This window comes from Gopherus evgoodei, chromosome 9 (genome assembly GCF_007399415.2).
Source record: "Gopherus evgoodei ecotype Sinaloan lineage chromosome 9, rGopEvg1_v1.p, whole genome shotgun sequence".
NCBI classification, from domain to species: domain Eukaryota; kingdom Metazoa; phylum Chordata; order Testudines; family Testudinidae; genus Gopherus; species Gopherus evgoodei.
Genome location: NC_044330.1, coordinates 7224565 through 7250761, shown reverse-complemented (window position 1 = coordinate 7250761; position 26197 = coordinate 7224565). Strand labels below are relative to the sequence as shown.

General features: G+C 42.1%; 1 protein-coding gene across 3 annotated transcripts in view; it reads right to left on the bottom strand.

Annotated features, from left to right (window-relative positions):
* Positions 1-26197, bottom strand: part of DIS3L2 (DIS3 like 3'-5' exoribonuclease 2) — a 288983-nt gene that overhangs the window by 140286 nt on the left and 122500 nt on the right. For all 3 annotated transcript variants that reach the window (XM_030576508.1, XM_030576510.1, XM_030576511.1), the window contains 2 exons: positions 23195-23368; positions 2413-2492 (listed from right to left, as the gene is read on the bottom strand). In XM_030576508.1, coding sequence (XP_030432368.1) covers positions 2413-2492; positions 23195-23368 — 254 coding nt within the window. The remainder of the gene's footprint in view (positions 1-2412; positions 2493-23194; positions 23369-26197) is intronic.

Genomic DNA, 26197 nt, shown 5'->3' with positions numbered 1-26197 from the left:
TCCTCAATAGTAGTGCCACTCCCAGCTTGACGTGACTGACGGGTCATGTATCTGTCTCCAAGGAGCTGCAAGCAGGTACAAGACCCATTGGAATGGATCTGCGGACTTTTGCTGGGAAGAAGAAATTCCAGTCTAGGTAGATATTCCCCTTAAATGCCTTCTCCTGAACATTTTAAGGATGAGGGAACTATGCAGACATAAACCAGGAGTTATTACATTGAATGGCTCAATGGTGCAGTTGCTTTTAAAATCCTTACAAATCTGATCAATACAAGCTCAATGCAAAAGTGCCCAGAGTTTCACCTTTTAGTTCTGAATGCGCTGCAATTTGCAGTTTCACTCTAAATTTACAGATGGTTCAAAAGGCAACAATGCAATAGCATTAACAGAAGAGAATCCAGGCTGATTCTTGCCTGCATATTTATATCTGCCTCTGGAAATTTCCATTACATGCGTCTGACAAAGTGGGTATTCATCCACAAAAGCTTATGCTCCAAAACATCTGTTAGTCTTAAAGGTGCCACAGGACTCTCTGTTGCTTTTTACAGATCTACACTAACACGGCTACCCCTCTGATAGAAGAGAGTCTGGACTTTTTGAAGACTAAAAAAATCTGCTTGTGTTTTGTGCAGACTGGTAGTAAGACAATACTGTTATTTAACTTTACTTCAGAACTGCTAGCATACAAGATAATTAAAAATAATTTTACTGGCCTGCATTTCCTTTCATCTGTGATCTTGTATCTCTGTTTTATTGCCCTGTTATACTACACTGTACCTGGGTCTGAATGACATGAGAATTTATGGGCTGTGTTACTCAAAAACAAAAAACCTTTGTGGGAGACACATCTACCAACAACTTTTTTTGGAATCATGTCTCTAATCTTCCTCATTACTGTGAATCATCACAGTATAATCACATCAGCTGATCTCAAAGAAACAATATAGAGACTTTATTATCTGCATTAGCATGAATGTGATCATCATGCCATATTTCTAAATCAAATGCACTATGGAAGCTTTTCTGAATTAAACAGAACTCTTTCAAGTCCATCCACTACTTGTTTGGCAGTGCAGGTATTCAAATGGGAAGCTCTAAAAGTCAAATCTTCAGGATCTGGCTCATGGAATGTTTTGTCCTGGAGGTTTACTGTACAGTAGAACCTCAGCGTTACGAAAAGCTCAGGAACGGAGGTTGTAGATAACTCTGAAACGTTTGTAACTCTGAACAAGACCTGATGGCTATTCTTTCAAACATTTACACCTGAGCAGTGACTTAATACAACTATCAAACTTTACTGTGCAGAAGAAAAATGCTGCTTTTCCTTTATTTTTTTTTAGAAGTTTATGTTTAACATAGTACTGTACTGTATTTATTTTTCTTTTCTTTTTTTCTTCCCATCTCTGCTGATGCCTGATTGTGTACTTCTGGTTCCAAATGAAGCATGTGGTTGACTGATCAGTTTGTAACTCTGGTGTTTGCAACCCTGAGGTTCTATTGCATAATAGTTTCAAGTCGAGACTGAAGGAATTGGGTTTGTTTAGTTTGGAAAAGAGAAGACTGAGAGGGGACATGATAGCAGTTTTCAGGTATCTAAAAGGGTGTCATCAGGAGGAGGGAGAAAACTTGTTCACCTTAGCCTCCAATGATAGAACAAGAAGCAATGGGCTTAAACTGCAGCAAGGGAGATTTAGGTTGGACATTAGGAAAAAGTTCCTAATTGTCAGGGTAGTTAAACACTGGAATAGATTGCCTAGGGAAGTTGTGGAATCTCCATCTCTGGAGATATTTAAGAGTAGGTTAGATAAATATCTTTTAGGGATGGTCTAGACAGTATTTGGTCCTGCCATGAGGGCAGGGGACTGGACTCGATGACCTCTCGAGGTCCCTTCCAGTCCTAGAGTCTATGAGTCTAAGCAAAACACAAAACTTAAAAGGCAAATAGCAAGAGCGAAATACAAGTTCAAGAGGTACAAACTGCTCATGCAAGTATTACAAGTTTTCCCGCAATAAATACCAAGAGGGAATTTCAGCCAACAAGGACCTTCAAAAAGGTATCATGTTCTTTTATCCAGGTACAGCATATCCCAAACCATGCAGTTCTACTAAAACTTAAAACCCAAATGAGGTCTGTTATAGTAGATATAACTCCCACAAAGACTGAAGTTACAACTCTTATTATGAGTCATGCTGGTTCTGCATATACTGATGCCAAGAGTTAAGAATACAGTTTAAAGAGTTCTGCTTTAAGAGGTTTTAGAAAGAGGGCAATTAAAAGAAGAAAATGAAACTTGTTTAATACTCTACTCACATTTAAGAAGAACAGGTTTGCATGGAAAATTAAACATGAATGTGTGTGCCAAATACTAAAAATAAACACTGGGAGAGTATTTTGTAAGATACATGTCATACCATCAGGAAGTTGTTTGCAGGACAAGGCATCATCAAGGTCCCTGGCAGTTGATGGATCAATGGTGAAGATGCATTCTTTCCTATCAACGAAAAAAGGAAACTTAACATCTGTTTTTGTTTTGCACCCAGACACACAGCCCACCAGAAAAGCCCAGCCAATGGTGAAGTTTTCAGAAATAAGGCCATTGAAACATATCACATCTTCCAATCTAACTGCTTCCCCAACCTGCAGAGATCCACCGTCCCCTCAGAACAACCTTCTGACATGAAAAAGGCATTTGGAATAATGGAACAATTAGAGGATGCTGACTTGTGTGACATTTTTTCCCCCCCTTGGAACTGTTTGTTTTACACCTCTCTCATCTAATTATCAGTTTTCCTCCACAAAAGTAAACAATCTATCCCGCAAAGTTCCGCTGACTTCCACTGGGGTGCAAACTCCTTCCTGCCCCAACTCCTTTTTGACAAAGTAGGAAACAAAAAATATGACAGTTTTATATATTTATTTAATGGCATTTACAACTAACGAACTTTGGCATCGTGATTTGATACACGAGTAAGTCACCTGAAGACAGGGAGTACAATGGAGCTAGAGACCTTCCAAGTACCTGGCAGGGACTGAAGAGGGTGAGGGTACGTGAATGGAGGAGCTTGCAACACTTCAACATATCCAGTCTTTCAAAATTGACTAGCCCTGACACACAACTGCTCGTGCACTCTACTCTGCATGAATTATAATAATAAAGAAATGGTATTCAATTCTCCTGGGGCAAGTAGAATTTTGCAGGTTTTCCTTACTTGTTTGTTAACAGAAAGTACAGAGCCAGTGGGAATAAAAATGAATGACTCGATGGCCATAATGGAATTATGAATGAAAGGCTAATGGAAACAGACTAGTCTCCACATAAAATTCTGGAGCTTTCAGGAGCCCACTGGCAAAGTTGTATGTTGTCTGTAGGAAATACAAATCTGCAGGAATATTCCAAACACAGCATATGTAAGTGCTCTGAATTCTCAGTATGCTGTGAACCTGTATTTCTCTAAGTACTGCACTGGAGTTGAGTAAAAGGAGATTGTCATCAGCTAGTAAAATTAAATTGAACATGAATAACCTTCATTTCTCTTGTCCTAAACTGTTGTGAATAAAGCCAGATGCCACGTCCTCTCTAATACCACGGACAAAGTTAGAGCAAAACGGAGTCTGCAAAATGTTTAAAAGACCCAAGTTGAAAAATCAAAGAGTGAAATCAAGTGACACTGTTTGTTCGGCCTCGGTTCAGTCCTTAGTGAGCAGACACTGTACGGTAAAGTGCATCTCTAGGAAAAAACGGCTTTGAAAAAGATTTGAATCAGCGTGAACATCAGAGGAAGTTAGACACGGAAGTAGATGCTAGGTCAGCTAACTAGAATTAGCTAATCCATTTTTTAGCACTCAGAGGCCTCAGTTAAGACTGGAGACCAACTGAGGTAGGTGTCATGCAGACACATTAGAAGGTGCAGTCCCCCTGCCTCAAAGAACTTACAACTAATACATATAATCTGTATAATATTTTATGTCAATAAACAATGTCATATATCAATAGTAGTGGAATTATAAAAATACCAGAAATGGGAAATAAATCTAGGTAGGCAGCAGGTTTGTTCCAAGAGAGATAAGACAGAACACAGCGTTTGACTTCAAGAACCATTACATATTAAAGAGCAGTTTGGCAGAATACACTAGTGAGCTGTAAGCTGAAGCCCAGGGCCTGAGTGCCCAACAAATGAATCATTTTAAATTCCTACGTCAGGGGCCCCCTTCAATGGGGGCTGAACAAACTACAGCAAACTTCCTGTAATGCACGTGGATTGTGGCAGGGATCCAACTGCAGACAGTTCTGGGGCATGTGGTGGTGGAATTGGAGTGGGGTGGGTGCTACAGCATTTTTTTCTTTCCAGTATAATCTTAAGAATGAGTGCAAACCCCACAAAACACATGCTGACGAAGGGAGGCTGCTGAGGGATAGAGACCTGAGCCTCGTAGCTATCTCCTTTTTGGCCAATTTCTCTCTTCAAATCAGTACGTCTCAGCTCACTGATGCTGCAGGAGATGCACAGCGGAGAAGCACAGCACACTTCTCCTGCCCCAGAGGAACATGGTTTATTAAATTGCAAGAAGAGTGTGGGTTAGTTAAGGGAGGGATTACATTTACATTTAAAGGAATATTGCCAAACATATATAGAGATTAAACAGTACAAGTGTCATGTAAATTTAGAAGCTTTAAAATCTAAGGATGTGCACCTGTGCGCACACAGCTCTGTGTATTTCTAATACACTTATTACTGTAGTTCTCAGATGTTACTGGTAGTATCTGTTGCTATTTGTCTGATATTAGCATAAATTTGTGCAGTTCTGCCAAATATACTAAGGAGATTTCTAATGCACCTAACTTCCATTAGCCTTTGAAAATCTCCCCCAATACATTAGTTTTCTCATCCTATAGCACACCTGCCTAATCTTCAGAGAAATGTTCACTTCTGATCCTTTATTATATATATCCAAACAAACTGGAAATAGCTAGTGATACTGAAAGATGCAAGACCTTCTAAACTGCACTGATTTTGATCTGCTTACAGTCCAACTATCCAGCACCATAAATCAACCAATGTAATGACCTACAAACCATCTTGCTTCCATAAATACATACTCCTTACATTAAAAATCCATCAATGAACGGAATTTCAAGTGATCTCATTCCAAGGAACAGTGCTTACATAATGTCCCTATTTACCATTCTTCGAAGAATCATGTATGTACAGCGCAAGCGAACCCTCCACGTACACAATATGCCAAGTGCTTGCCTGCCTGGTAAGGCATGGGGCCATAGGGAAGCAGGTACTTACTGTAAACATGCCAGAGAGACGGCTATCACATATAGTCTTACTTTTTCAGGGCATTTAATCTATGCTAGCAGACACCACTGACCTGAAATCAACTGCCCACTTTACACTGACAAGGTTTAAAGGAAGGGATTAAGTGCTTCTTCAATCCAAGTATGTGGGTTCTTGTTTCAATGGAATAGATAGCCTATTCCAGCTGTTTTGGGCTGCAACCACAAATGTGCGCCACCCATAGCGATTTGTAGCTCTAGGCAGTTTAAAAATTAATAGACTGGTTTCAACAAAGTGCACATTTGTAGTCTGCGTTGGAAAGAAAGGAACATAAATATGCCGGTGCCAAACTCTGAATACATTTATACAATGTAGCAACTAATGGAGCTGCTTTGCTTTCAGACACTTGGCCAATTAAATCTATTGTAGAGGTCAAGGGTGGGGCCCGAGTTCATGAGAACACAAACCAGCAGGGATTGTTGTATATACTTCCAGCCTCTGTAGTGCTACCACAGATGCATTTCATATGCTATATCACCAGAATCCAGGATCAGCATTTGCTACTGCTGAGCAACCTGCTTTCTTGCAAAAGCTAGCCTGATACAAGGCTGCCAGAGTGAGGTATTTATCCTTATATATGTCGCAATGAAGGCACCCCTTACATGCAGCCATGTACGGTATAGTTAGGATTTTTTTAACATGTTCAAAATGGGAGAGGGGAGAGTTGACTATTCAAGAGAGCTGAACCTGGAGCCTTTCAATGAGAGTTTTGCCCTGTGCAAAGACTGGGGGTTACAGAAAGTCTCCGAACAAGCAATATGATGCAAAAAGTCCCACAGAATAAGTACTAAGTGGACAAAGACCTGGATCCAGGTAGCCAAAAGGCAAGCATATAATACTGGACCTAAATTCTGAAGCCAGCACCTCTGACTTTGTGGTGTGGGAGTGCTCACATTTTATCACAAAGTGATGCTTCTGTAGCAGGGTAGGATGCCTAGAAAGAGTCTTTACACTGAATTCTGCATAACAGTGACTGCATGATTCACGTAATAAATAAAACCTCTAGTTTTGATTTTTATCATTATTATAGGCAGCTGCAGGAGCCAGTACTGCAAAAAGCAGAGGCCCAATTGCAGCATTTACAGTCATTCTATTGGCCATTGACCAATATATTGATTGAAGCCTCATCCCTCCAATCAAAGGACAGATACATTCTCTTGTATTTCCTCTGATTCCTTCAACCAGCTAACACCACCTCTAATCTCTACTGTGCTTCAGCTAGCTCTCTCTCATCCAGAAGTCTCAGTCACTTCAAGACACCCTCTGTGTCTGTTGAAACTGACAAGGTACAGTGTCACCAGCGTACCAATAGTCCTGCAAACCAAGTCATTTTACTCCTTGGCACGTGTTCCTATGGCCCTATAAACATTGAAAATGAAGGATGACAGACCTGACATAAACCACTGCCAAGCGGAGATAAGAAATTGCTCATTGCTCCTCTCAGACTGATGAGAAAAGCCACTCAGACTCCTCCATGTGTCCCTGCCAAAGTCTGCACCTGTAATGATACCTCCCCATAGGCCACAGTACAATAGCTCCCAAAAGGGACAGCCCATTAACTCCCTGTAGCCAGTGGGTGATGGCAAAACCAAACCATGGTAGGTTTTTATTAACAAAACTCAGAGCAGCTGCAATTTCCATGCACCTGTCAAGGAAGAGACTGTTTCAGTGCAAGCAAATATTATGGCTACATGCACATGCAATAACATTTATCACTAACTAATACAAATTGGGTGCTGCCCTCCAGCTCCTGGCAGGCTGCCAAAGCGGTCCTGTGGGCTGCAAAATTTGGCCATTCCTCCTTAAAAAATCCCAAAGGAACAATCTCTTCTTGTCATTACACCTAATAAAAATCTGTTTTATTCATTTTAAAACGTCAAAACATACTTTATAAAAGTAACAAGATGTTCCAGAAGTGTTCGTTCCAACATACACACCACTTGGTTAGCGAAAGGAAACTGGTTTAGGAGATATAGACATGCATGGAGTTGAGAGCTTTTCTGGTCTTCACGCTGAAAAGGACTAGAGATAAATGTCTTTAAAGAACCCCCAATTTTGCTGCACTGGCTGAAGACAAACATCTCAGTGTGGAAAGTTACTCTGTAAAGGAGCTCCTTCATCCAAAACATATGTTCAACACAGTCTTGCAGAAGCGTACTCACTCTGGCATCTCGCTTTTGTTAATGGAAGAATAAAATCTCTTTCTTCCACCTTCCTCGTGGAGAGATGGGGGCGAGTATATTATGCGTCTGGACTAGAAACAATCTGTGTATGACAATCTGGTATGCCACAGATCCCACTGAGTCTATTCTGAAATTGTTAATGGAAGGTCAGAAGGTGAACATGCACTGGGCCTGTCATCACCACACAGCTCTTCTTGCATATGATGAGTGCCCATGCAAGTTCCTACAGGACTAGAAAGAGGCTGACTAACCACCACTACCAGCCAAAGTGTAAGACAGCAATGCCACAGGAGAGGTTTGCAAACTAGTTCCTTCTACAATATTCAAAATCAAACCCCAGGAGAAAACCTACCAGAATACAGAGCTTAAGTTTATAAGATGGTAATGCAAATGTGCACACAGAGACTCTGGTATAATCAATCCCACTTTACAGAAAAGCTAATTAAGTGCAGTTTCAGACTGCACAGTTCAAACAGACTAATTAAAGCAGACTAATTAAAGCAGAGCAGTTAGTCTTTTTACTTTTAACATTTTTCTTTTAATAGGAGCTAGAAAAACAGGCTAATGAAGTACTGTGGGTAAGATTAGCACATTATTGGTCAGTTGGTATTATCATGGTAATTAAAACATTCAAAGGCCACAGAACAAAAACAGTTTTGGTTCTGGGTGGGTTTTTTTAACCAAACAAGTGTATCCATACAATACGGTCTGCAAGTTTCAAAGGAGAAATCATTCTTTTTATTGTATATTAGGGGCTGAAAGATCAGGTACAATACCTCATAATCAAATTAGCTTTTCACTCAGCTAAAACGTTCAGAGTTCAACAGATCTGTTAAAGTTTTCAACCATTAAATAGAAACATCTGTGAACCATGGCAATTACCAGTCCTCGGAGTCAATGCTCCATCTTCATTTCGAGTGGAAGAATGCTTAGACCGAAAGGAAACATTGCATGTTATAACCTATGGCCTCCACGTGTATTAAAGGTGTGGAACCTGACAAACTGCTAACGGGGACTATGGTTGGGCAAAGTTTGAGTGTTCCCAATGATATTCTCAGTACAAGTAACTTGATGCTCCTGAAGGACAGAAGTGATAGTGTGTACATGCTGCATATTTCAGTTGAACTAAAGTGCTGCCATGCAAGCCCTTCTAAAAACAAAGGAACCGTTTCCTCTATCTATGGTGTGGTTGGATAAGCCAGCCAGGTGGAGGCAGTAAGTCTCTGTCATTTCTTTAATACATTAGGGCCTAGAAATGGCCACTGCTCGGTTACGATTTAGAGAACTGCATGTACTTGGGAGAGCATTAGAAAGCCCTAAAGGAACCAAGAAGTTCTACTCCTAAGCAGGTGAGCTAACAATTTACAGGAGTCTTAGAAACTTAAAGGAAACTGGGACTTTGTTATCCTAGTAACTACTGGAGACAGACAATGGAGAGAGTGGAGCTGCAAGTAAGCAAAACTGACAGAACAAATCAATATAGTCAACTTAGCAGCTTCCACACCATTATTACATATGGCCGATAGTAGTTGAAGGAAGCAATGGGGAAGCCCCTCCATAGGCTTTCAGCCCCTTCTAAACCATATGCTTGAATTCAGGTTCCTCCAGGCAAGTCATTTAAGTTACTTGATGATTCCCTGGGCTTTGCCCCAGAGCTAGTATTCTTGAAACAAAGTCTATTACACAGTCTTCAGTAATACTTGTTGCCTGTCTTAGGAAAAAATAATCCCCCTCAACCTGTTGTAAAATGAAACAAGGCATTTATTAGGGGCTTCAGTATGTGCCTATCCACCAGAAAGACGGATGGAATTCACAACCCCGGGTTTCAAAGACATACCCTGTTCAAAGAGTAAAGATTCAGATGCAGTTATGTGGCTACATCCAGAGGCTAACAAATCTAGGCAGCACCTATGCTTTGGGTCTACAGGTCACATAACCATATTAATCTCCTTTCTTCAATAGGTCTTGAAGGACCTATGTGAAACTTCTGAAGAAGCACAATGGATTTCAGAAAAGACAAGACTTGTGGCACTGTAGTTGGCTGTTGGAGATGAGAGGGTCATGAGCATCATTTTGTTTATTAAAGTTCAGATTTTGTAGGCCTTGTTTAAACTTTTTACTATGTCAACACAGACGTACAATAGAGTGACTGCATGTCTAGACTCTGGCTTCACATTTACACTCTTCCTCTTTAGATTGTCTTGCTCTCTTCACTTTGTGAATACGTGCAATAGATTGGTGCTGGTGGAATTCACTTCAGCATCCTGGTTTATCCCTCTTAACTTGAACTCAAGGCTGACATTTTAAAATTAAGTGGTAAAGACATTTTTAGAATCTTGCAGATCTTCGGGGTCATCTGTAGGACCCTGCCAAACTGTGTCTTGAAAAAAGTTAAGCAGACATAATTTTTCAGGTCTGGAAACAGTCATTTTAATTTGGGAGGAGCTATCCCAGTGTTGTCAACTCACTCCAGTGAAAGCTACAAACATTTTTTCACACAATAGTCTGATTGTTATGGCAACCACCAAAATGAATCTCATTTTTCATTCACAAGTCAACCCAACTAGAATACAGTGCCTATGTAGGTTTCTTATAAAATACCGATAAGCACAGAACCCATTCCTATAGACATTCATTGCTCAAATGAGTATAGATAAAGTACTTTCTTTCAAAAGGGAATTTCAGACAATGGTCATTGTCTGAACCTCTTTAGTACGTCATCACCTCACTCCCAAAGATATCCGCTGTTTCAGTTGCAGTACGCTACTACATTTATCACTCTAAGTATGGGTAGATTTCAGTTAAAAATCTGGGACAACTGTTTACAGGACAGGCTCTTCAAAGGAATATTTTCACAGGAGAAGCATGCAACAGAAGCATCTCAAATGAGCCTCTGAAGGCACCTTAGGACACTTTGGAAAAGAGACACTTGAAAAAGTAACTAACTTTTTCTTTGTACAGTTAAGTGAACACTGCAAAATGCGCTAATTATAAACTAACTGGGAGCAAAAAGAAAGATTGCATTACCTCAGTCCACCCGTGGCAGAAGCTCCCAAGAATCCACTCCCACAGATATACAAACATCAGAAGTCTCATCTTAATATGTCAACCCAGTTCAGGTCTTTATAATTTTTCATGTTTATTTTTTAGCTAAAGCCTTGCCTCAGCTGATTCAAGTCAAAAAGGAAGGTTTAGAGTCAGGGCTTTGGAGCAGAGCCCGGAGCTGGAGCTGCAGGTTTTTGCCTGGAGCTGGAGCAGAGCCGGAGCACAGCTCCAAAGCCCTGCTTACAGTTACCCTGATGAATTACACAACAGCAGTAATACACATTTTAATTTTCATAGAACAATGCTCCTTGGTTTGCTGAACCAGAACCGATTTCAGCTATTTACTTATGTCTTCAGTGTAAGATGAGCAAAGTTCTCTGGTTTGATGACAAAAAGTCACCCATTTAAAAAGCCAATGCATATAGAAGAGATCATTATTTAAATTTCTACAAGTCATGCTAACATTGTGTCTCAAGCCCATGGAGCTTTCTGCCCCACCTTTATGCCATGCAAGAACGAGAGCAGGAGCGTAACTGAAAACACGCTTCCGTCATGTAATCTTCTTCAATCACAGACTCTCAGAAGCTAAAAACGGAAAAGACATTAGGTCATCCATCTTCCATGGGCCAGTGCTGGATTGTTCTTTGCAGTATGTATGCAAGTACTTTGTCCAGTCTAGAGTTTAAAACATCTTAAGTAATGGGGTTTCCAGCATGCCCGTGGGAGTCTGTGATGCAGTCTAATTTAGGATGAACAACAGAAAAGATTTCCTCTCTTCGGTTTAGCCCAGTTCTCCTAGTAATATCTGCTTCTACCAACCTAAATAATTCCTATCCCACCATAGTGATTCATATATTTGTTAGCCATTAAGCATCATTCAAGCCACTAGCCTCTTTGTTAATACACATTTAACAGTTAAGTTTTCCCTGTAAATCAATTCCTACAGCCCCCTGGTTATTTTTGTTACTCACATGTTTGAACTACATCTCACTTTTCTGTCTCATTGTGGTATGGAGATGTGGTGGAATTTTCAGGGTAGTCCTTAAACTCCCAAATCAGATGTGGGGATCTGCATAGGCTCTTGCTCATTGCTCCAAAAGTTCAGCATTTGTGCGCATCCTCCAAGGGAGGCTCCATACCCAGGGTACCAGAATGAGACCTCATAATGAAAAAATGGCTCCGTGCAACAAACAGTTTGTCATGCCTTTGGTTAACCTGTCATCATGAAAAGGGAAATGCATCATCTGATCAGGAATTGTGAAGAAATTGTTTTCTCTATGGTGGTGACAGATGCCAGTTTCAGCCAACACTTTCAAGGCTGGATGCCTGAACTCTTCAACCCATATTTAGATATTTCACCAAAAGTGGCCTGGTTTTCAGAGGGACAAAACACAAACTCATGCCTCTCAAGTCAATGGGAGATGCAAGTACTCAGCTCCTTTGAACATCAGGTCACTTTAATTACATATCTAAATACAGAATTAGCAGCATAACCTTAGACACCCAGGTTTGAGAACCGTGGACTTAGAGTGCTGGTTTTTCTCCCTCTGAAACTCCCATCGAAGCCTCAGGATCGATCACTGAAAGTCTGATAAGAACGGATCTGTTCCCAAATAAATGCGAACTGACTGGATTCCATGCCTCCTGCATTACTCTTTACAGAAAATACTCAGCTGTACAGAAACAATGCAATATGCATAACGTCAAAGTTCAGGTGATGACAAGCCTCTCGGGCAAAACATTCCCCACTCAATGAGCTTTGATTTGTTCTTTACGCTACCAGAGCCCACTGATGGGAAATAACCCTACAATCCACCAATTCCCATGCAATAGTGTGCTTGTACAGCTGTTCTTCCAATGGCTCATGTTGCCTCCGTTAAACACCCCCCCAGCCCCCGCATTTCTAGCACAATATGCCAACCCCAGGTCGCAACACGTGATAGCAACAACTGCATGTCATTTAGTAAGAAATTAAGCTACCATCCTACTGGTTTTTTTCAGTGAAAGCGCAGGTTAGAAAAAAAGCAACATATACAGGGAACAAGCTCTGACGAAGTCAGCTAATTAACTTAACCACATCACTGGGACAAGAACACACATCTGGGCATCACTAAAAGTGTTTTTATTAAGCTCCATCAGGTGTATCTTCTAATACTGGTTTATTCACATTGGTTCAGGAAGGGACTAGTTCCCTAGCCCAACACAGTAGGAGAGAGCGCATGGTAACAGGCACTGTAAAGAACAACCTAGAGTAGATACAGTGTCTTTTGCAACTGGCTGTGCCAGCTATGCGTTAGACTGTCATCACCACTGGAATACTTTGTGCTCCTCAAATCATCCTACTGATTTCAGTGGGGATACATGCGGAACAAAGCTGCTGCTCAGCACGAGTAAGGAAACATAATCTAGTCATATGTGTCTTTCCAGTATCTCAGGATGACAGACGCAGATCTGCAACAATGTTGACACATTTATTAAAAAAGCCATTTGTCAGGTTCCTTAAGAAACCCGGCCATTTTTACACATTCTAGTACAGTGGGATAAGTCTTGCTCTAATTATACTTAACGCAAGCTTTCTGCAGTGGAAAATCTCCATGGAAAATTGTTTAATGATATTTTATCTGATTTATATCCTTTCAAGTCTTTCACCTGCCCAGAAGAGCCAACTGTCTCACAGTCTCCTCTCCTTCCTACTCACCAGACACTTTGCTGGGAGCAGAATGCTGCCATTTTTACCATCAGCTCTAATTTTATCAGCCAACAATCTACTTGGGCATGCACCGTTAAGAGTCTGATATTAAGTCTTTAATATAAACACTGCTAATCCTTATTACTATCTGCACCATTCCTCAAACACGAAACAAAGAGTGGGCAGAACTGCAATGTAGGAACTGTTCTGTTGCCGGTGGTTTCCAATTACAAACAGTGCTAAGAACAGAGCCTCCCTGTTCAGAATAGAACATACAGGCAAGGGAGAGCACCTCCTCTTTTTCTACTGCTCTTATCAAAGAAAAGACAGATGCAATAGTTAAGATTTACTCTGCAAAACCTTAGTAACTGTAGGTAGCTATGCAGTACCTCTGAGGACATCACAACTTATGGTCAACAGATATCATGCCTTGAAATATCTCAAAATATTAACTCTATGTGCTAGGAATTATTCTGGGGAAGTTCTATGGACTGTGTTCAGAATCTATGTGAAGCTACAGCTCTGTCATACTGTTGGGGCTTTTCATTTGTAAGAACAACACTTCATTAACTCTGCTCATGGGGAAACAGAATGATCATTAATTGTTCAATGACAACTTGAAAGGCCTCTCACTTCTGTGCACTGGCTCCTCAGATTGTTTCTTTGCAGGGCCCTCAATATTCAGTATTAGCATCGGTGCTGCAATTTTGCTTACAAGACAACATTAGAGAGTTAGTTGGGGTGGGAAATGAAAATTTCTGCTTTTCAGACAATTCATCCTGCAGATATTTCAGTGTTTCTTTCTCTGCTCTGTATTTTTAGCTCATTGTTTTCTATTTTGGCAGCTGAGAAACTGCAGTTTGTAATTTTACCTCCAGCTTCATATTTCTTCTTAAAAGTGAATACAATGTCCTGTTTATAATAATAAAATCACTAGCTGGCAGGATGACATCAAATGGAAAAAAGAGAAAGCAACTGGAAAATTTAGAGCAAGCACTTTTGAGAGCCAAGTTTTGCATTTGTAATGGTCCAGCGGAGGTCACTGGACTCACTTGTTATTAGGCGAATGGTAAAGAAATAGATATCCTCAAGTTCTTCTATGTTAGACTATATAAACCATCTCCAGTTCAGCGAGGGTTAGAGCTTTCCAAACGAGTGACGTGATACATTTTCCACAGTAACACTAACAATGGGAGACATGCAAAAGGCAGAATTGCTCTGCAAAGAACGGCCTTTTTTCTCTCTCCAATATTTAGGTTTTTGTTTCCCACTATGATCGGACTTTCCTGGCTTTGGTTTCTTGTCCCAGTTTAGCAGTAAAAGAAAGAAAAAGATATGAATGAAATTAGAAACATTTGGAACAAGCCTTAGAAATAGCTTTTAGGTTTCTTAGATTTTTGGCTGAACTTCTTCAAATGGTTTCCTCCTCTGCTCCCCTCACTGCTACACCCACCTCTGAAATTTGAATTTCCTTGTTTGCTCTGACCCTCTTCTTTTCACTAGTGATGTTTTGTACTACACAGGTGAAACACTCAGCATAAAGCAAACAAGGAAATGAAATTTACAGGCTGAAGCAATGGACAAGACCAGAAAATGGCTAGAAGTATGTCATTTCAGAATTTGCCTCTACCACCCGACTCTCCCAATCTGAATGTTTCTTTTAAATACCAAACCAAGCTTTCCTCTTTTCGAATTTAGTTCCAGTCAATCAGAGAGAGAGAGAGAACGAGAAAAAGAAAAGGGGAAAAAAAGGAATTCTGATCCTAATTGTGTTTACAGATTCTGGAACACGTTTCATAAACTATACTGCTCAAATACCATAAAATCCAAGCTCTCTGTTGAACATGGCAGTTGTCAGTACACAAAGATAACACTTCATCATCATCTAGCACTTTTTATTATAGGACCTCAAAGTCCTTTGAAAGCCATTAGTTACAGCACCTATGAAATATTTGTCTCATTTTACAAATGAATAAAATGAAAGAGAGAGAGATCAAGAGGTTGCCCAGAATACTACAGTGACTTAGTAGCAGAGATGGGGATTTAACCTATAAAAGCAGGAAATTCTATAACTGTCTAAGGATTTTGTGTATTATGTACTATTAAAATACTTTCTAAACTTTTTAAATAAATATTTGAACGGAGGAAAAAAAACGATCTCCTTGAAGGGATTACATGACAGTCTGACCTCCTGCACAATGCAGGCCACAGAATCTCACCCATCCACTTTAATAACAAACCCCTAACTATGTCTGAGTTACTGAAGTCCTCAAATTGTGGTTTGAAGACCTCAAGCTGCACAGAATCCACCAGCAAGTGACCCCTGCCCCATGCTGCAGAGGAAGATGAAAAACCTCCAGGGCCTCTGTCAATCTGCCCTGGAGGAAAATTCCTTCCTGACCCCAAATATGGCGATCAGCTAAACCCTGAACATGTGGGCAAGACTCACCAGCCAGCACCCAGGAAACAATTCTCTGTAGTAACTCAGATCCCACCCAATCTAACATCCCATCACAGACCACTGGACATACTGACCTTAAAGTCTATGAGTCTATATAGGATAGTTCAGTAAAGCAAGTCCCTAAACATGGTAACAGTACACCTTTTGTAAAGATGAAACTTTCAGGAAGCTGGGGAAATATATTTACAAGATAGCATAGACTAGTAAAATCATTGCTTTACACTGATCTGTGTTAACATCCTCTATGGATTAGTATGACCCATTGCTTTCTTTTGACCTAAAGCCATGTTCACAATCTTTCCTTTGTGTGAGATTCCTTTTAGCTAAGCAATCATTCCTCCAGCTAAGTACTCCAAAGACCTTTTAACAAACGTAACTCATGGTTTTGAAGAGACTGTTTTTCTACATTAGTATAGACCAAAAAGACGTTTCAAGCAGGAGAGAGTCTTATTTATCCCAGTTTCACCTTGTCAGAAAGTTACCTTCAGAACTAGGGGAAATATTGTAATGCATAATACTCCACAAGAGTCTCAGTCATGGAAACCCAAAGAGAAGTGCCCTGTCAACCACTCGGCCATCAGACAATAGAGGAATCCAAGCAATAGTCAAGTAACTGAGACCATCTTCTACACTAACGGAATGAGTGGCAATGGCAAGCCCTATTAGAGGCTAAAACTAGTACGGCTAACGCGGCTTTTTATCTGATTCATGCTAACAAGGACGACCTAGAGCCCACACAACTGGTTTACAGATAGCATTGACAAAAAAGTATTATAGAACAGACAGGGATTTAGAACAAGCTCTAAAATATAAAGTGTAAGATTATACCATGTTTACACTGGTTATGTGTTAGCATGAATCTTATTTAAAAGCATTTCAGTTAAGATGGCTCTTTCTGTAGCATAGATGAAGACTTACAGTACAGTACAAGTATCAGAGGGTAGCCGTGTTAGTCTGGATCTGTAAAAGCAGCAAAGAATCCTGTGGCACCTTATAGACTAACAGACGTTTTGGAGCATGAGCTTTCGTGGGTGAATACCCACTTCCTCAGATGCATGTAATGGAAATATCCAGGGGCAGGTATATATATGTGTGCTAGCAAGCAAGCTAGAGATAACGAGGTCAGTTCAATCAGGGAGGATGAGGCCCTGTTCTAGCAGTTGAGGTGTGAAAACCAAGAGAGGAGAAACTGGTTCTGTAATTGGCAAGCCATTCACAGTCTTTGTTCAATCCTGAGCTGATGGTGTCAAATTTGCAGATGAACTGAAGCTCAGCAGTTTCTCTTTGAAGTCTGGTCCTGAAGTTTTTTTGCTGCAGGATGGCCACCTTAAGGTCTGCTATAGTGTGGCCAGGGAGGTTGAAGTGCTCTCCTACAGGTTTTTGTATATTGCCATTCCTAATGTCTGATTTGTGTCCATTTATCCTTTTCCGTAGAGACTGTCCAGTTTGGCCGATGTACATAGCAGAGGGGCATTGCTGGCATATGATGGTGTATATTACATTGGTGGATGTGCAGGTGAATGAACCAGTGATGGTGTGGCTGATCTGGTTAGGTCCTGTGATGGTGTCGCTGGTGTAGATATGTGGGCAGAGTTGGCATCGAGGTTTGTTGCATGGATTGGTTCCTGAGCTAGAGTTATTATGGTGTGGTGTGCAGTTACTGGTGAGAATATGTTTCAGGTTGGCAGGTTGTCTGTGGGCAAGGATTGGCCTGCCACCCAAGGCCTGTGAAAGTGTGGGATCATTGTCCAGGATGGGTTGTAGATCCTTGATGATGCGTTGGAGGGGTTTTAGCTGGGGGCTGTATGTGATGGCCAGTGGAGTCCTGTTGGTTTCTCTCTTGGGTTTGTCTTGCAGTAGGAGGCTTCTGGGTACACGTCTGGCTCTGTTGATCTGTTTCCTTATTTCCTCATGCGGGTATTGTAGTTTTGAGAATGCTTGGTGGAGATTTTGTAGGTGTTGGTCTCTGTCTGAGGGGTTAGAGCAGATGCGGTTGTACCTCAGTGCTTGGCTGTAGACAATGGATCGTGTGATGTGCCCGGGATGGAAGCTGGAGGCATGAAGGTAGGCATAGCGGTCGGTGGGTTTTCGATATAGGGTGGTGTTAATGTGACCATCACTTATTTGCACCGTGGTGTCAAGAAAGTGGACCTCCCGTGTAGATTGGTCCAGGCTGAGGTTGATGGTGGGGTGGAAGCTGTTGAAATCATGGTGGAATTTTTCCAGAGTCTCCTTCCCATGGGTCCAGATGATGAAGATGTCATCAATGTAGCGTAGATAGAGAAGGGGTGTGAGTGGACGAGAGCTGAGGAAGCGTTGTTCCAGGTCGGCCATGAAGATATTGGCATATTGTGGGGCCATGCGGGTGCCCATAGCAGTGCCACTGATCTGGAGATATATATTGTCATCAAATTTGAAATAGTTGTGTGTAAGTATAAAGGCACAGAGCTCAGCAGCCAGTTGTGCTGTGGCATCATCAGGGATGGTGTTCTTGACAGCTTGTATTCCATCTGTGTGTGGGATGTTTGTGTAGAGAGCCTCTACATCCATGGTGGCTAGGATGGTGTTTTCTGGGAGGTCACCAATGCATTGTAGTTTCCTCAGGAAATCAGTGGTGTCGCGGAGATAGCTGGGAGTGCTGGTGGCATAGGGTCTGAGTAGAGAGTCCATATATCCAGACAGTCCTTCAGTGAGAGTGCCAATGCCCGAGATGATGGGGCGTCCAGGATTTCCGGGTTTGTGGATCTTGGGTAGTAGATAGAATAACCCTGGTCGGGGCTCTAGGGGTATGTTGATTTCTTCTGGTGTTAGTGTAGGGAGTGTCCTGAGTAGATGCTGTAGTTTCTTAGTGTATTCCTCAGTGGGATCTGAGGGAAGTGGCCTGTAGAATTTGGTATCGGAGAGTTGTCTGGCTGCCTCCTTTTGATAGTCAGACCTGTTCATGATGACAACAGCACCTCCTTTATCAGCCTCTTTGATGATAATGTCAGGGTGGTTTCTGAGGCTGTGGATGGCATTGCGTTCTGCACGGCTTAGGTTGTGAGGCAAGCGATGTTGTTGTTCCACGATTTCTGCCGGTGCACGCCGGCGGAAGCATTCAATGTATAGGTCCAGGCTGTCATTTCGACCCTCAGGAGGAGTCCATGTGGAGTTCTTCTTCTTGGGCTCTTGGTGGGAGGGCACCCGTGTATCAGTGCACTGTTCAGTGTTGTCCTGGAAGTATTCTTTGAGTCGGTGACGGCGAAAGTAGGCTTCCAGATCGCCACAGAACTGTATCATGTTGGTGGGGGTTGCATTGGCACTCTCACTGAAGGACTGTCTGGATATATGGACTCTCTACTCAGACCCTATGCCACCAGCACTCCCAGCTATCTCCGCGACACCACTGATTTCCTGAGGAAACTACAATGCATTGGTGACCTCCCAGAAACACCATCCTAGCCACCATGGATGTAGAGGCTCTCTACACAAACATCCCACACACAGATGGAATACAAGCTGTCAAGAACACCATCCCTGATGATGCCACAGCACAACTGGCTGCTGAGCTCTGTGCCTTTATACTTACACACAACTATTTCAAATTTGATGACAATATATATCTCCAGATCAGTGGCACTGCTATGGGCACCCGCATGGCCCCACAATATGCCAATATCTTCATGGCCGACCTGGAACAACGCTTCCTCAGCTCTCGTCCACTCACACCCCTTCTCTATCTACGCTACATTGATGACATCTTCATCATCTGGACCCATGGGAAGGAGACTCTGGAAAAATTCCACCATGATTTCAACAGCTTCCACCCCACCATCAACCTCAGCCTGGACCAATCTACACTGGAGGTCCACTTTCTTGACACCACGGTGCAAATAAGTGATGGTCACATTAACACCACCCTATATCGAAAACCCACCGACCGCTATGCCTACCTTCATGCCTCCAGCTTCCATCCCGGGCACATCACACGATCCATTGTCTACAGCCAAGCACTGAGGTACAACCGCATCTGCTCTAACCCCTCAGACAGAGACCAACACCTACAAAATCTCCACCAAGCATTCTCAAAACTACAATACCCGCATGAGGAAATAAGGAAACAGATCAACAGAGCCAGACGTGTACCCAGAAGCCTCCTACTGCAAGACAAACCCAAGAGAGAAACCAACAGGACTCCACTGGCCATCACATACAGCCCCCAGCTAAAACCCCTCCAATGCATCATCAAGGATCTACAACCCATCCTGGACAATGATCCCACACTTTCACAGGCCTTGGGTGGCAGGCCAATCCTTGCCCACAGACAACCTGCCAACCTGAAACATATTCTCACCAGTAACTGCACACCACACCATAATAACTCTAGCTCAGGAACCAATCCATGCAACAAACCTCGATGCCAACTCTGCCCACATATCTACACCAGCGACACCATCACAGGACCTAACCAGATCAGCCACACCATCACTGGTTCATTCACCTGCACATCCACCAATGTAATATACGCCATCATATGCCAGCAATGCCCCTCTGCTATGTACATCGGCCAAACTGGACAGTCTCTACGGAAAAGGATAAATGGACACAAATCAGACATTAGGAATGGCAATATACAAAAACCTGTAGGAGAGCACTTCAACCTCCCTGGCCACACTATAGCAGACCTTAAGGTGGCCATCCTGCAGCAAAAAAACTTCAGGACCAGACTTCAAAGAGAAACTGCTGAGCTTCAGTTCATCTGCAAATTTGACACCATCAGCTCAGGATTGAACAAAGACTGAATGGCTTGCCAATTACAGAACCAGTTTCTCCTCTCTTGGTTTTCACACCTCAACTGCTAGAACAGGGCCTCATCCTCCCTGATTGAACTGACCTCGTTATCTCTAGCTTGCTTGCAAGCACACATATATATACCTGCCCCTGGATATTTCCATTACATGCATCTGAGGAAGTGGGTATTCACCCACGAAAGCTCATGCTCCAAAACGTCTGTTAGTCTATAAGGTGCCACAGGATTCTTTGCTGCTAGTACAGTACAGCCATATGATATTATAAATAATACCATAACTTCAGTGAAAATCACTCTCTATGTAGCAAAGAAATGAGACCAAGGAAATACTAACATACATAGTCACAATATGTGCATAAAGATGCTCAAGTTCAAATGTATGCAATTCTGCATATATATTTGTCGGTGCCTAATTTGCACACGTGCAGGTCAAGCATTGTACTGTGCTGACAATATACAGCATACTGGCTGCCAAGAGAGTACCAAAAGCTAGTCAGTACCACCAAGATGGAAGGTTAAAAGTCTTATGACTACCCCCTTTGCCAGCACCTGTCTCAAGGGACAATGGGTCATGCGACCAGAGGAGAAGGCACCCAGACCTATCACTTAATGGTGTGAGTGTTTTTTGATGGCAGGGAAATGGAATGCAGGGGAAAGAGGAGTGGATTCCAATTAGGTAGGTCCCACATTACTTTTGTTAACAAAAAATCATTTTCTTTTGGAGTTGTCAAACTCTCACTCTCAGGCTATCAAAAAGCAAGCTAATAGAAAGATTCCCATGTAATTTACCTTTCATATCCAAGCACAGAAACTTCATACTAGATTCATATGTGCTTAGGAGACTAAGTAGCAGCAATATGGTAATTAATATTGAACATATTCATACGAGACTAACATAAGGAATTACTTTGGAAGCTCTGACAGCAAGGGTTTATATTTGAGCAAACAGAAGGAAAGTTACTTTGCAGTGTTCACCATCTCTATGAAGAGACAGCCAGTTTAATCAGAGAGAAGGATTTAAATGGCCAAGCTGCAAAACTAGTATGGGGTGCCGACTGCCTTGAGAATTCTCACTGTAAAAATTCAGTAACAAAACCAAGAAATGCATTTGGAATTTGTTTCCAAGAATGACTGTGTAATCCGAGACAAGTCAAGTTCCTCATCTGCCTGCAACAGCATTACTGCTAGGGCAGAAAAAATTAGAAGAAGACTGCTCTCCCTTCGCTGATGTGTAGCCAAGAGCCCAAAAATAAGAACACTCGTGTGACATTCACCCTGTAGCCTAATGCCTGTGGGGGAGTGACATCTTGTACCATTGTGTTTTCAGTCATTCCAAATCTGAAATCCAGTATCTGAAGTCTGACACTAGCAAATAAGGAACCTGATTCTGCATTGAGTTACACCACTTTTATACCAATGTTGTTCCACTGATTTCAACAGACTATGCCAGCTTTTGCTCCACTGGAGTGGAGAATCAGGCTTAAGAGAAAACCATTTAATCTTATGCAAAGCCGGGAGAGAAATCTTTGGTAGCTCTGATCTTAACAAAATACATAATTACCTACATCCAAGGATACAGAGAACTTCACAGACATAATTTAAGCCTCACAATGCTGCTGTGAGGTCAACAGTATCCCCATTTCACACAGGCTGTGACCCACAGTGACTTGCCAAAGGCCACACAGTAAATCAGTGACAGAATCAGGAAAAGGACCCAAACTTGGCCCTGGTCTCCTTTTCCAACTGCTAAATCATCTTTCTTTTTTCACCTCTATCCCAGCCCAAAGACTTGGATGTGTGTTGTGTACTGGCCTTTCAACTCTGGACTCCAGATACAGATACTTCATGCTGGTATCTATCCTCCCCCAGACACAATCTGTTACCCTTAATGGGAACTACGTAAGTATGCTAAGAGGGAATGGAACTTGCTGTGGGTACAAATGCCTTTACACCAACACAGACAATGGAAACCTCTGCCTTTAGGAATCAAAACCATGCCAACATTTTACCTTAGTAACAATCAGCAGGGAAGCACCATCAGACAGTACACACCACGTCCCTAAAATGCAAACTGCCAATGCTTCGAAACATTGAAAAAAGCCACAACCAAACAACCCAGGCAGCACAGGGGATTGTCTCTGAGTGTGACTGAGCTTCAGTGTAACATATCAGAAAACACAAGACAGTTTTAGGTATGTTACCAGCAGTTCAGTGAGAATTCATATACTAGAAACATCTTTACATGGAACCTAGAATTATTGTCAGCACTGGGGAAAAAAATAAGCACTGGGAACTTGGGTGAGTCCTAAAGAAATAAATAAATAAATAAAAATCCCATGCATCAATAGAGAAACACTGTTACAAAAACTATCACTAAAGTATTTAAAGCACTCCAGACAAAAAGAAAGCTCTCCAATTAGATGCCAGGGATTAAATTCTTTCTCTCAGTATTAATGTTGTCTTCAATAGTTCTTTTGACGAAAATACCCTTTGCTATACCAAATGCTTCCCCAAACCACTGGCCATTTGCTTTCTTTTCGAAGAGCAGGGCTGCTTGCCAAGCTAACATAGGTGTAACTTAGGAAGGCAGGGGCTTTGAATGGTGTGACGAGACAACACCTGTGAAGCAAATAAACCACACCAACACAAGAACAACCCTGAGACCAGAGAGGGTTTGCTGTTACCTTAAATCTCTTCTGCTGGCCAACTCTGTGGGTGGGATGACCCAGGGCAGGCTCTGGGGAAGGCATTCCAGAACGTCTTGGGAGAAGTCAGAGAAATCCACCCCGTACTCCGTCAGGATCCCTTCTGTTTCAGGCTCAATCTCACCCGCCTGCCCAAGACTTTTGGCCATTTGCCTACAGAATGGAAGCAGAAAGAAAGGGTACTTTTATTTAGTATGTACCTAGAAACCGATCATCAAGAGTTCTGTCCCTGGAGAGGCCTGCTGCAGCATCCATGACTGAGCCATCAAGAGCAGATATAGTTTCACCCATTTAATCCACCTTCCTGACTTGTGGTGGAAGACTGGGAAGGCAGTAGGGCAATACCATGGCTTATGTATGCTGGGGATGATGTAAAACACTAGTCAGACTCCATGCTACTGACATTTGGTGCATCTCATTTAAGGAGACCATTTATATCAGGGGTTCTCCAACTTCACTGCACCACGACCCCCTTCTGACAACAAAAATTACTACATGACCCCAGGAGCGGGGACCAAAGCTTGTGCCCCCTTGAGTCACACCACCTCATTGCTTCAGTTCTATGGATCAATGGTTCTCAACCTCTTTCACACAGTGCCCCATACAACAACAGGAGAACGTTGGGATCACCCCCTCGTCTAGCCATAAAGAAAGGGGGTGTGATCTCACTGTCCTGGACCTGTTCATCAAGGGTTCCCAGCCTGGTCTCAGATAGCACTACCTAAACAACACTCTCAAAGAGCTGAGCACACACTGCTTTTCAGTCCCGAAAAGGCCAAAAGACTGAGAACTAAGACTTGCGGGCAGGCCAGAGTGCTAACATGCCTATGCATTGCACAAGGACGTTAAGTTATAAGATTTCTGTCACCTAAGAACCACTGGATCCACTATTATTTCGTGGTGAACATCCTCTGGGATTGAAGGCCTGGAATGGAAAAGCGAATTCAGTTGAAGGTCGCACAGGGTCCTCTTCAGCTTGTGCCACAATTCTACCAACAGATTGCTGCAGTCACAAACATAAACAGATTCAGCCCATTTAAAGGGGGAGGGCAGCTCAGTGGTTTGAGCCTTGGCCTGCTAAACCCAGGGTTGTGAGTTCAATCCTTGAGGGGGCCATTTGGGGATTGGTCCTGCTTTGAGCAGGGGGTTGGACTAGATGATCTCCTTAGGTCCCTTCCAACCCTGATATTCTATGATTCTGTGAAAGGCCTGTCCCTCCCTCCATGGACCACTTCGGAACTTGGAAATGGAGCAAATTCACAGAGCCATCAAATCGCTATTGAACAGGAATAACATTGATGGCCTCCATAGACAGAGGAGTTAACATGCCCAAACACCCTCTCTTCTGTCTTACAAGTATAGAATTTATGCACCTATTTCAAACCATCTTCCAGACTCTTTCAAGGCCTGAGGACACCCAGCGATCTAGTTCTCCTCCTCTGGCTAGCATGAGCCTCCGGACTCTCCTCCTGGAGCTGCGGTTCTGGACGGGAGTCACAGATGAAGGCAATACTGTGTGACACATTCTAAGAATCTTTGATGAGGAGATCCACATACATTTGTCTAGCCTGCCTCCAGAAATCTTCCCTCAGCTCCAGTGCACATCTCACAAAACGTACTTCCTAAGCCTCCGGCATTACCCAGCTTCCATTTATACAAAGATTTATCTGCAAATGGCACAGAAACTAAGTGGGACTCCACATTAGTGAAGTGACAAAGCAACACTCTCCCTAGCTGACTAGAAATGTGACACTTAGTCCTAGACTCTGTCCTTCATATATCCTACACTGCTCTGTGGATCAGGTGAGGCTCGTATTTTTATTTGTTTTAATACAACACCATTAGGGCAAATGGCGCTTTACAGGCAAAGGGGACAAGATTCTCTTAAGTTCTCTGCATAGACCCACTGTCACACTGTTCATCTATCATCAAATCAAACTACTTGATTCCATTCTTTTACATTCTTTTAAATTACTTTTCTCTCATTTTTGTTTATTAAGAAAAATCTTTTAAAAAATCAGTTATGCAGAAAAAGAGTGAGACAAGTTACCATGGATTTAATTACATTACAGTCAGTGATGGCTAGTGCCCACAATAATTACTTGGGCTGGAGTTAGTTAGCAAGCTTCCCCTACACAATACACCATATACATTTCCTCCCCTCTCAACATCTGAAAGTTGATTATATATAAAAGTGAAAAGCTCAAACTGTGGAATTAGAGGTGTCACTAGTGAAAGCTTCTAAGGGAGAGTAAAAGAGTTAGGTGGAAAAATGAAAAGAAGAGAGGGGCCTCTTCCCTATTGTACCCAGATTTTTACTGACCCCATGATCATAGTAGGTTTAAGCTACTGTAACTAGTGGATTCTCTGTAGCTCGAAGCTTTTAAAACATGATTTGAGGACTTCAGTAACTCAGCCAGAGGTTAGGGGTCTGTTACAGGAGTGGGTGTGTGAGGTTCTGTGATCTGCAATGTGCAGGAGGTCAGACTAGATTATCATGATGGTCCCTTCTGGCCTTACAGTCTACGAGTCTAGAACCCTGACCCAAGGAAATTAGTTCACATACATGTAGATGGTAATCAGAATAAGATTGACAAGATAGGGTAGACACAATAATGCCAGGGAATGCAACCTCTGTGAGCAAGGTTTCTGCAATGTATGAAAAGCTGCCATGATACTAATCCTTCTGCTTTAATTTTAATGAACGAAAACAGGCACTAATTACTTTCCTAATACAGGCGAAAAATTGCGTACCTGTAATTTGGATATGCAGAATGTTCCCAGTGTTTCAACTGTGCCATAAACTTATATAATAGACTCCATTTGCACGGTACATGCAAACTCATCTTTATAAGGGGTAGGTAATGTTATCTCTTTTTTGCACTAAGGAGGGCTGTATAATAAATCTTTCAGATTATGTAGTATGCTACAAAGGACTGTGCACTTTGTTCTCTATTAAGTTGTAGAGTTCATATTCTCTGG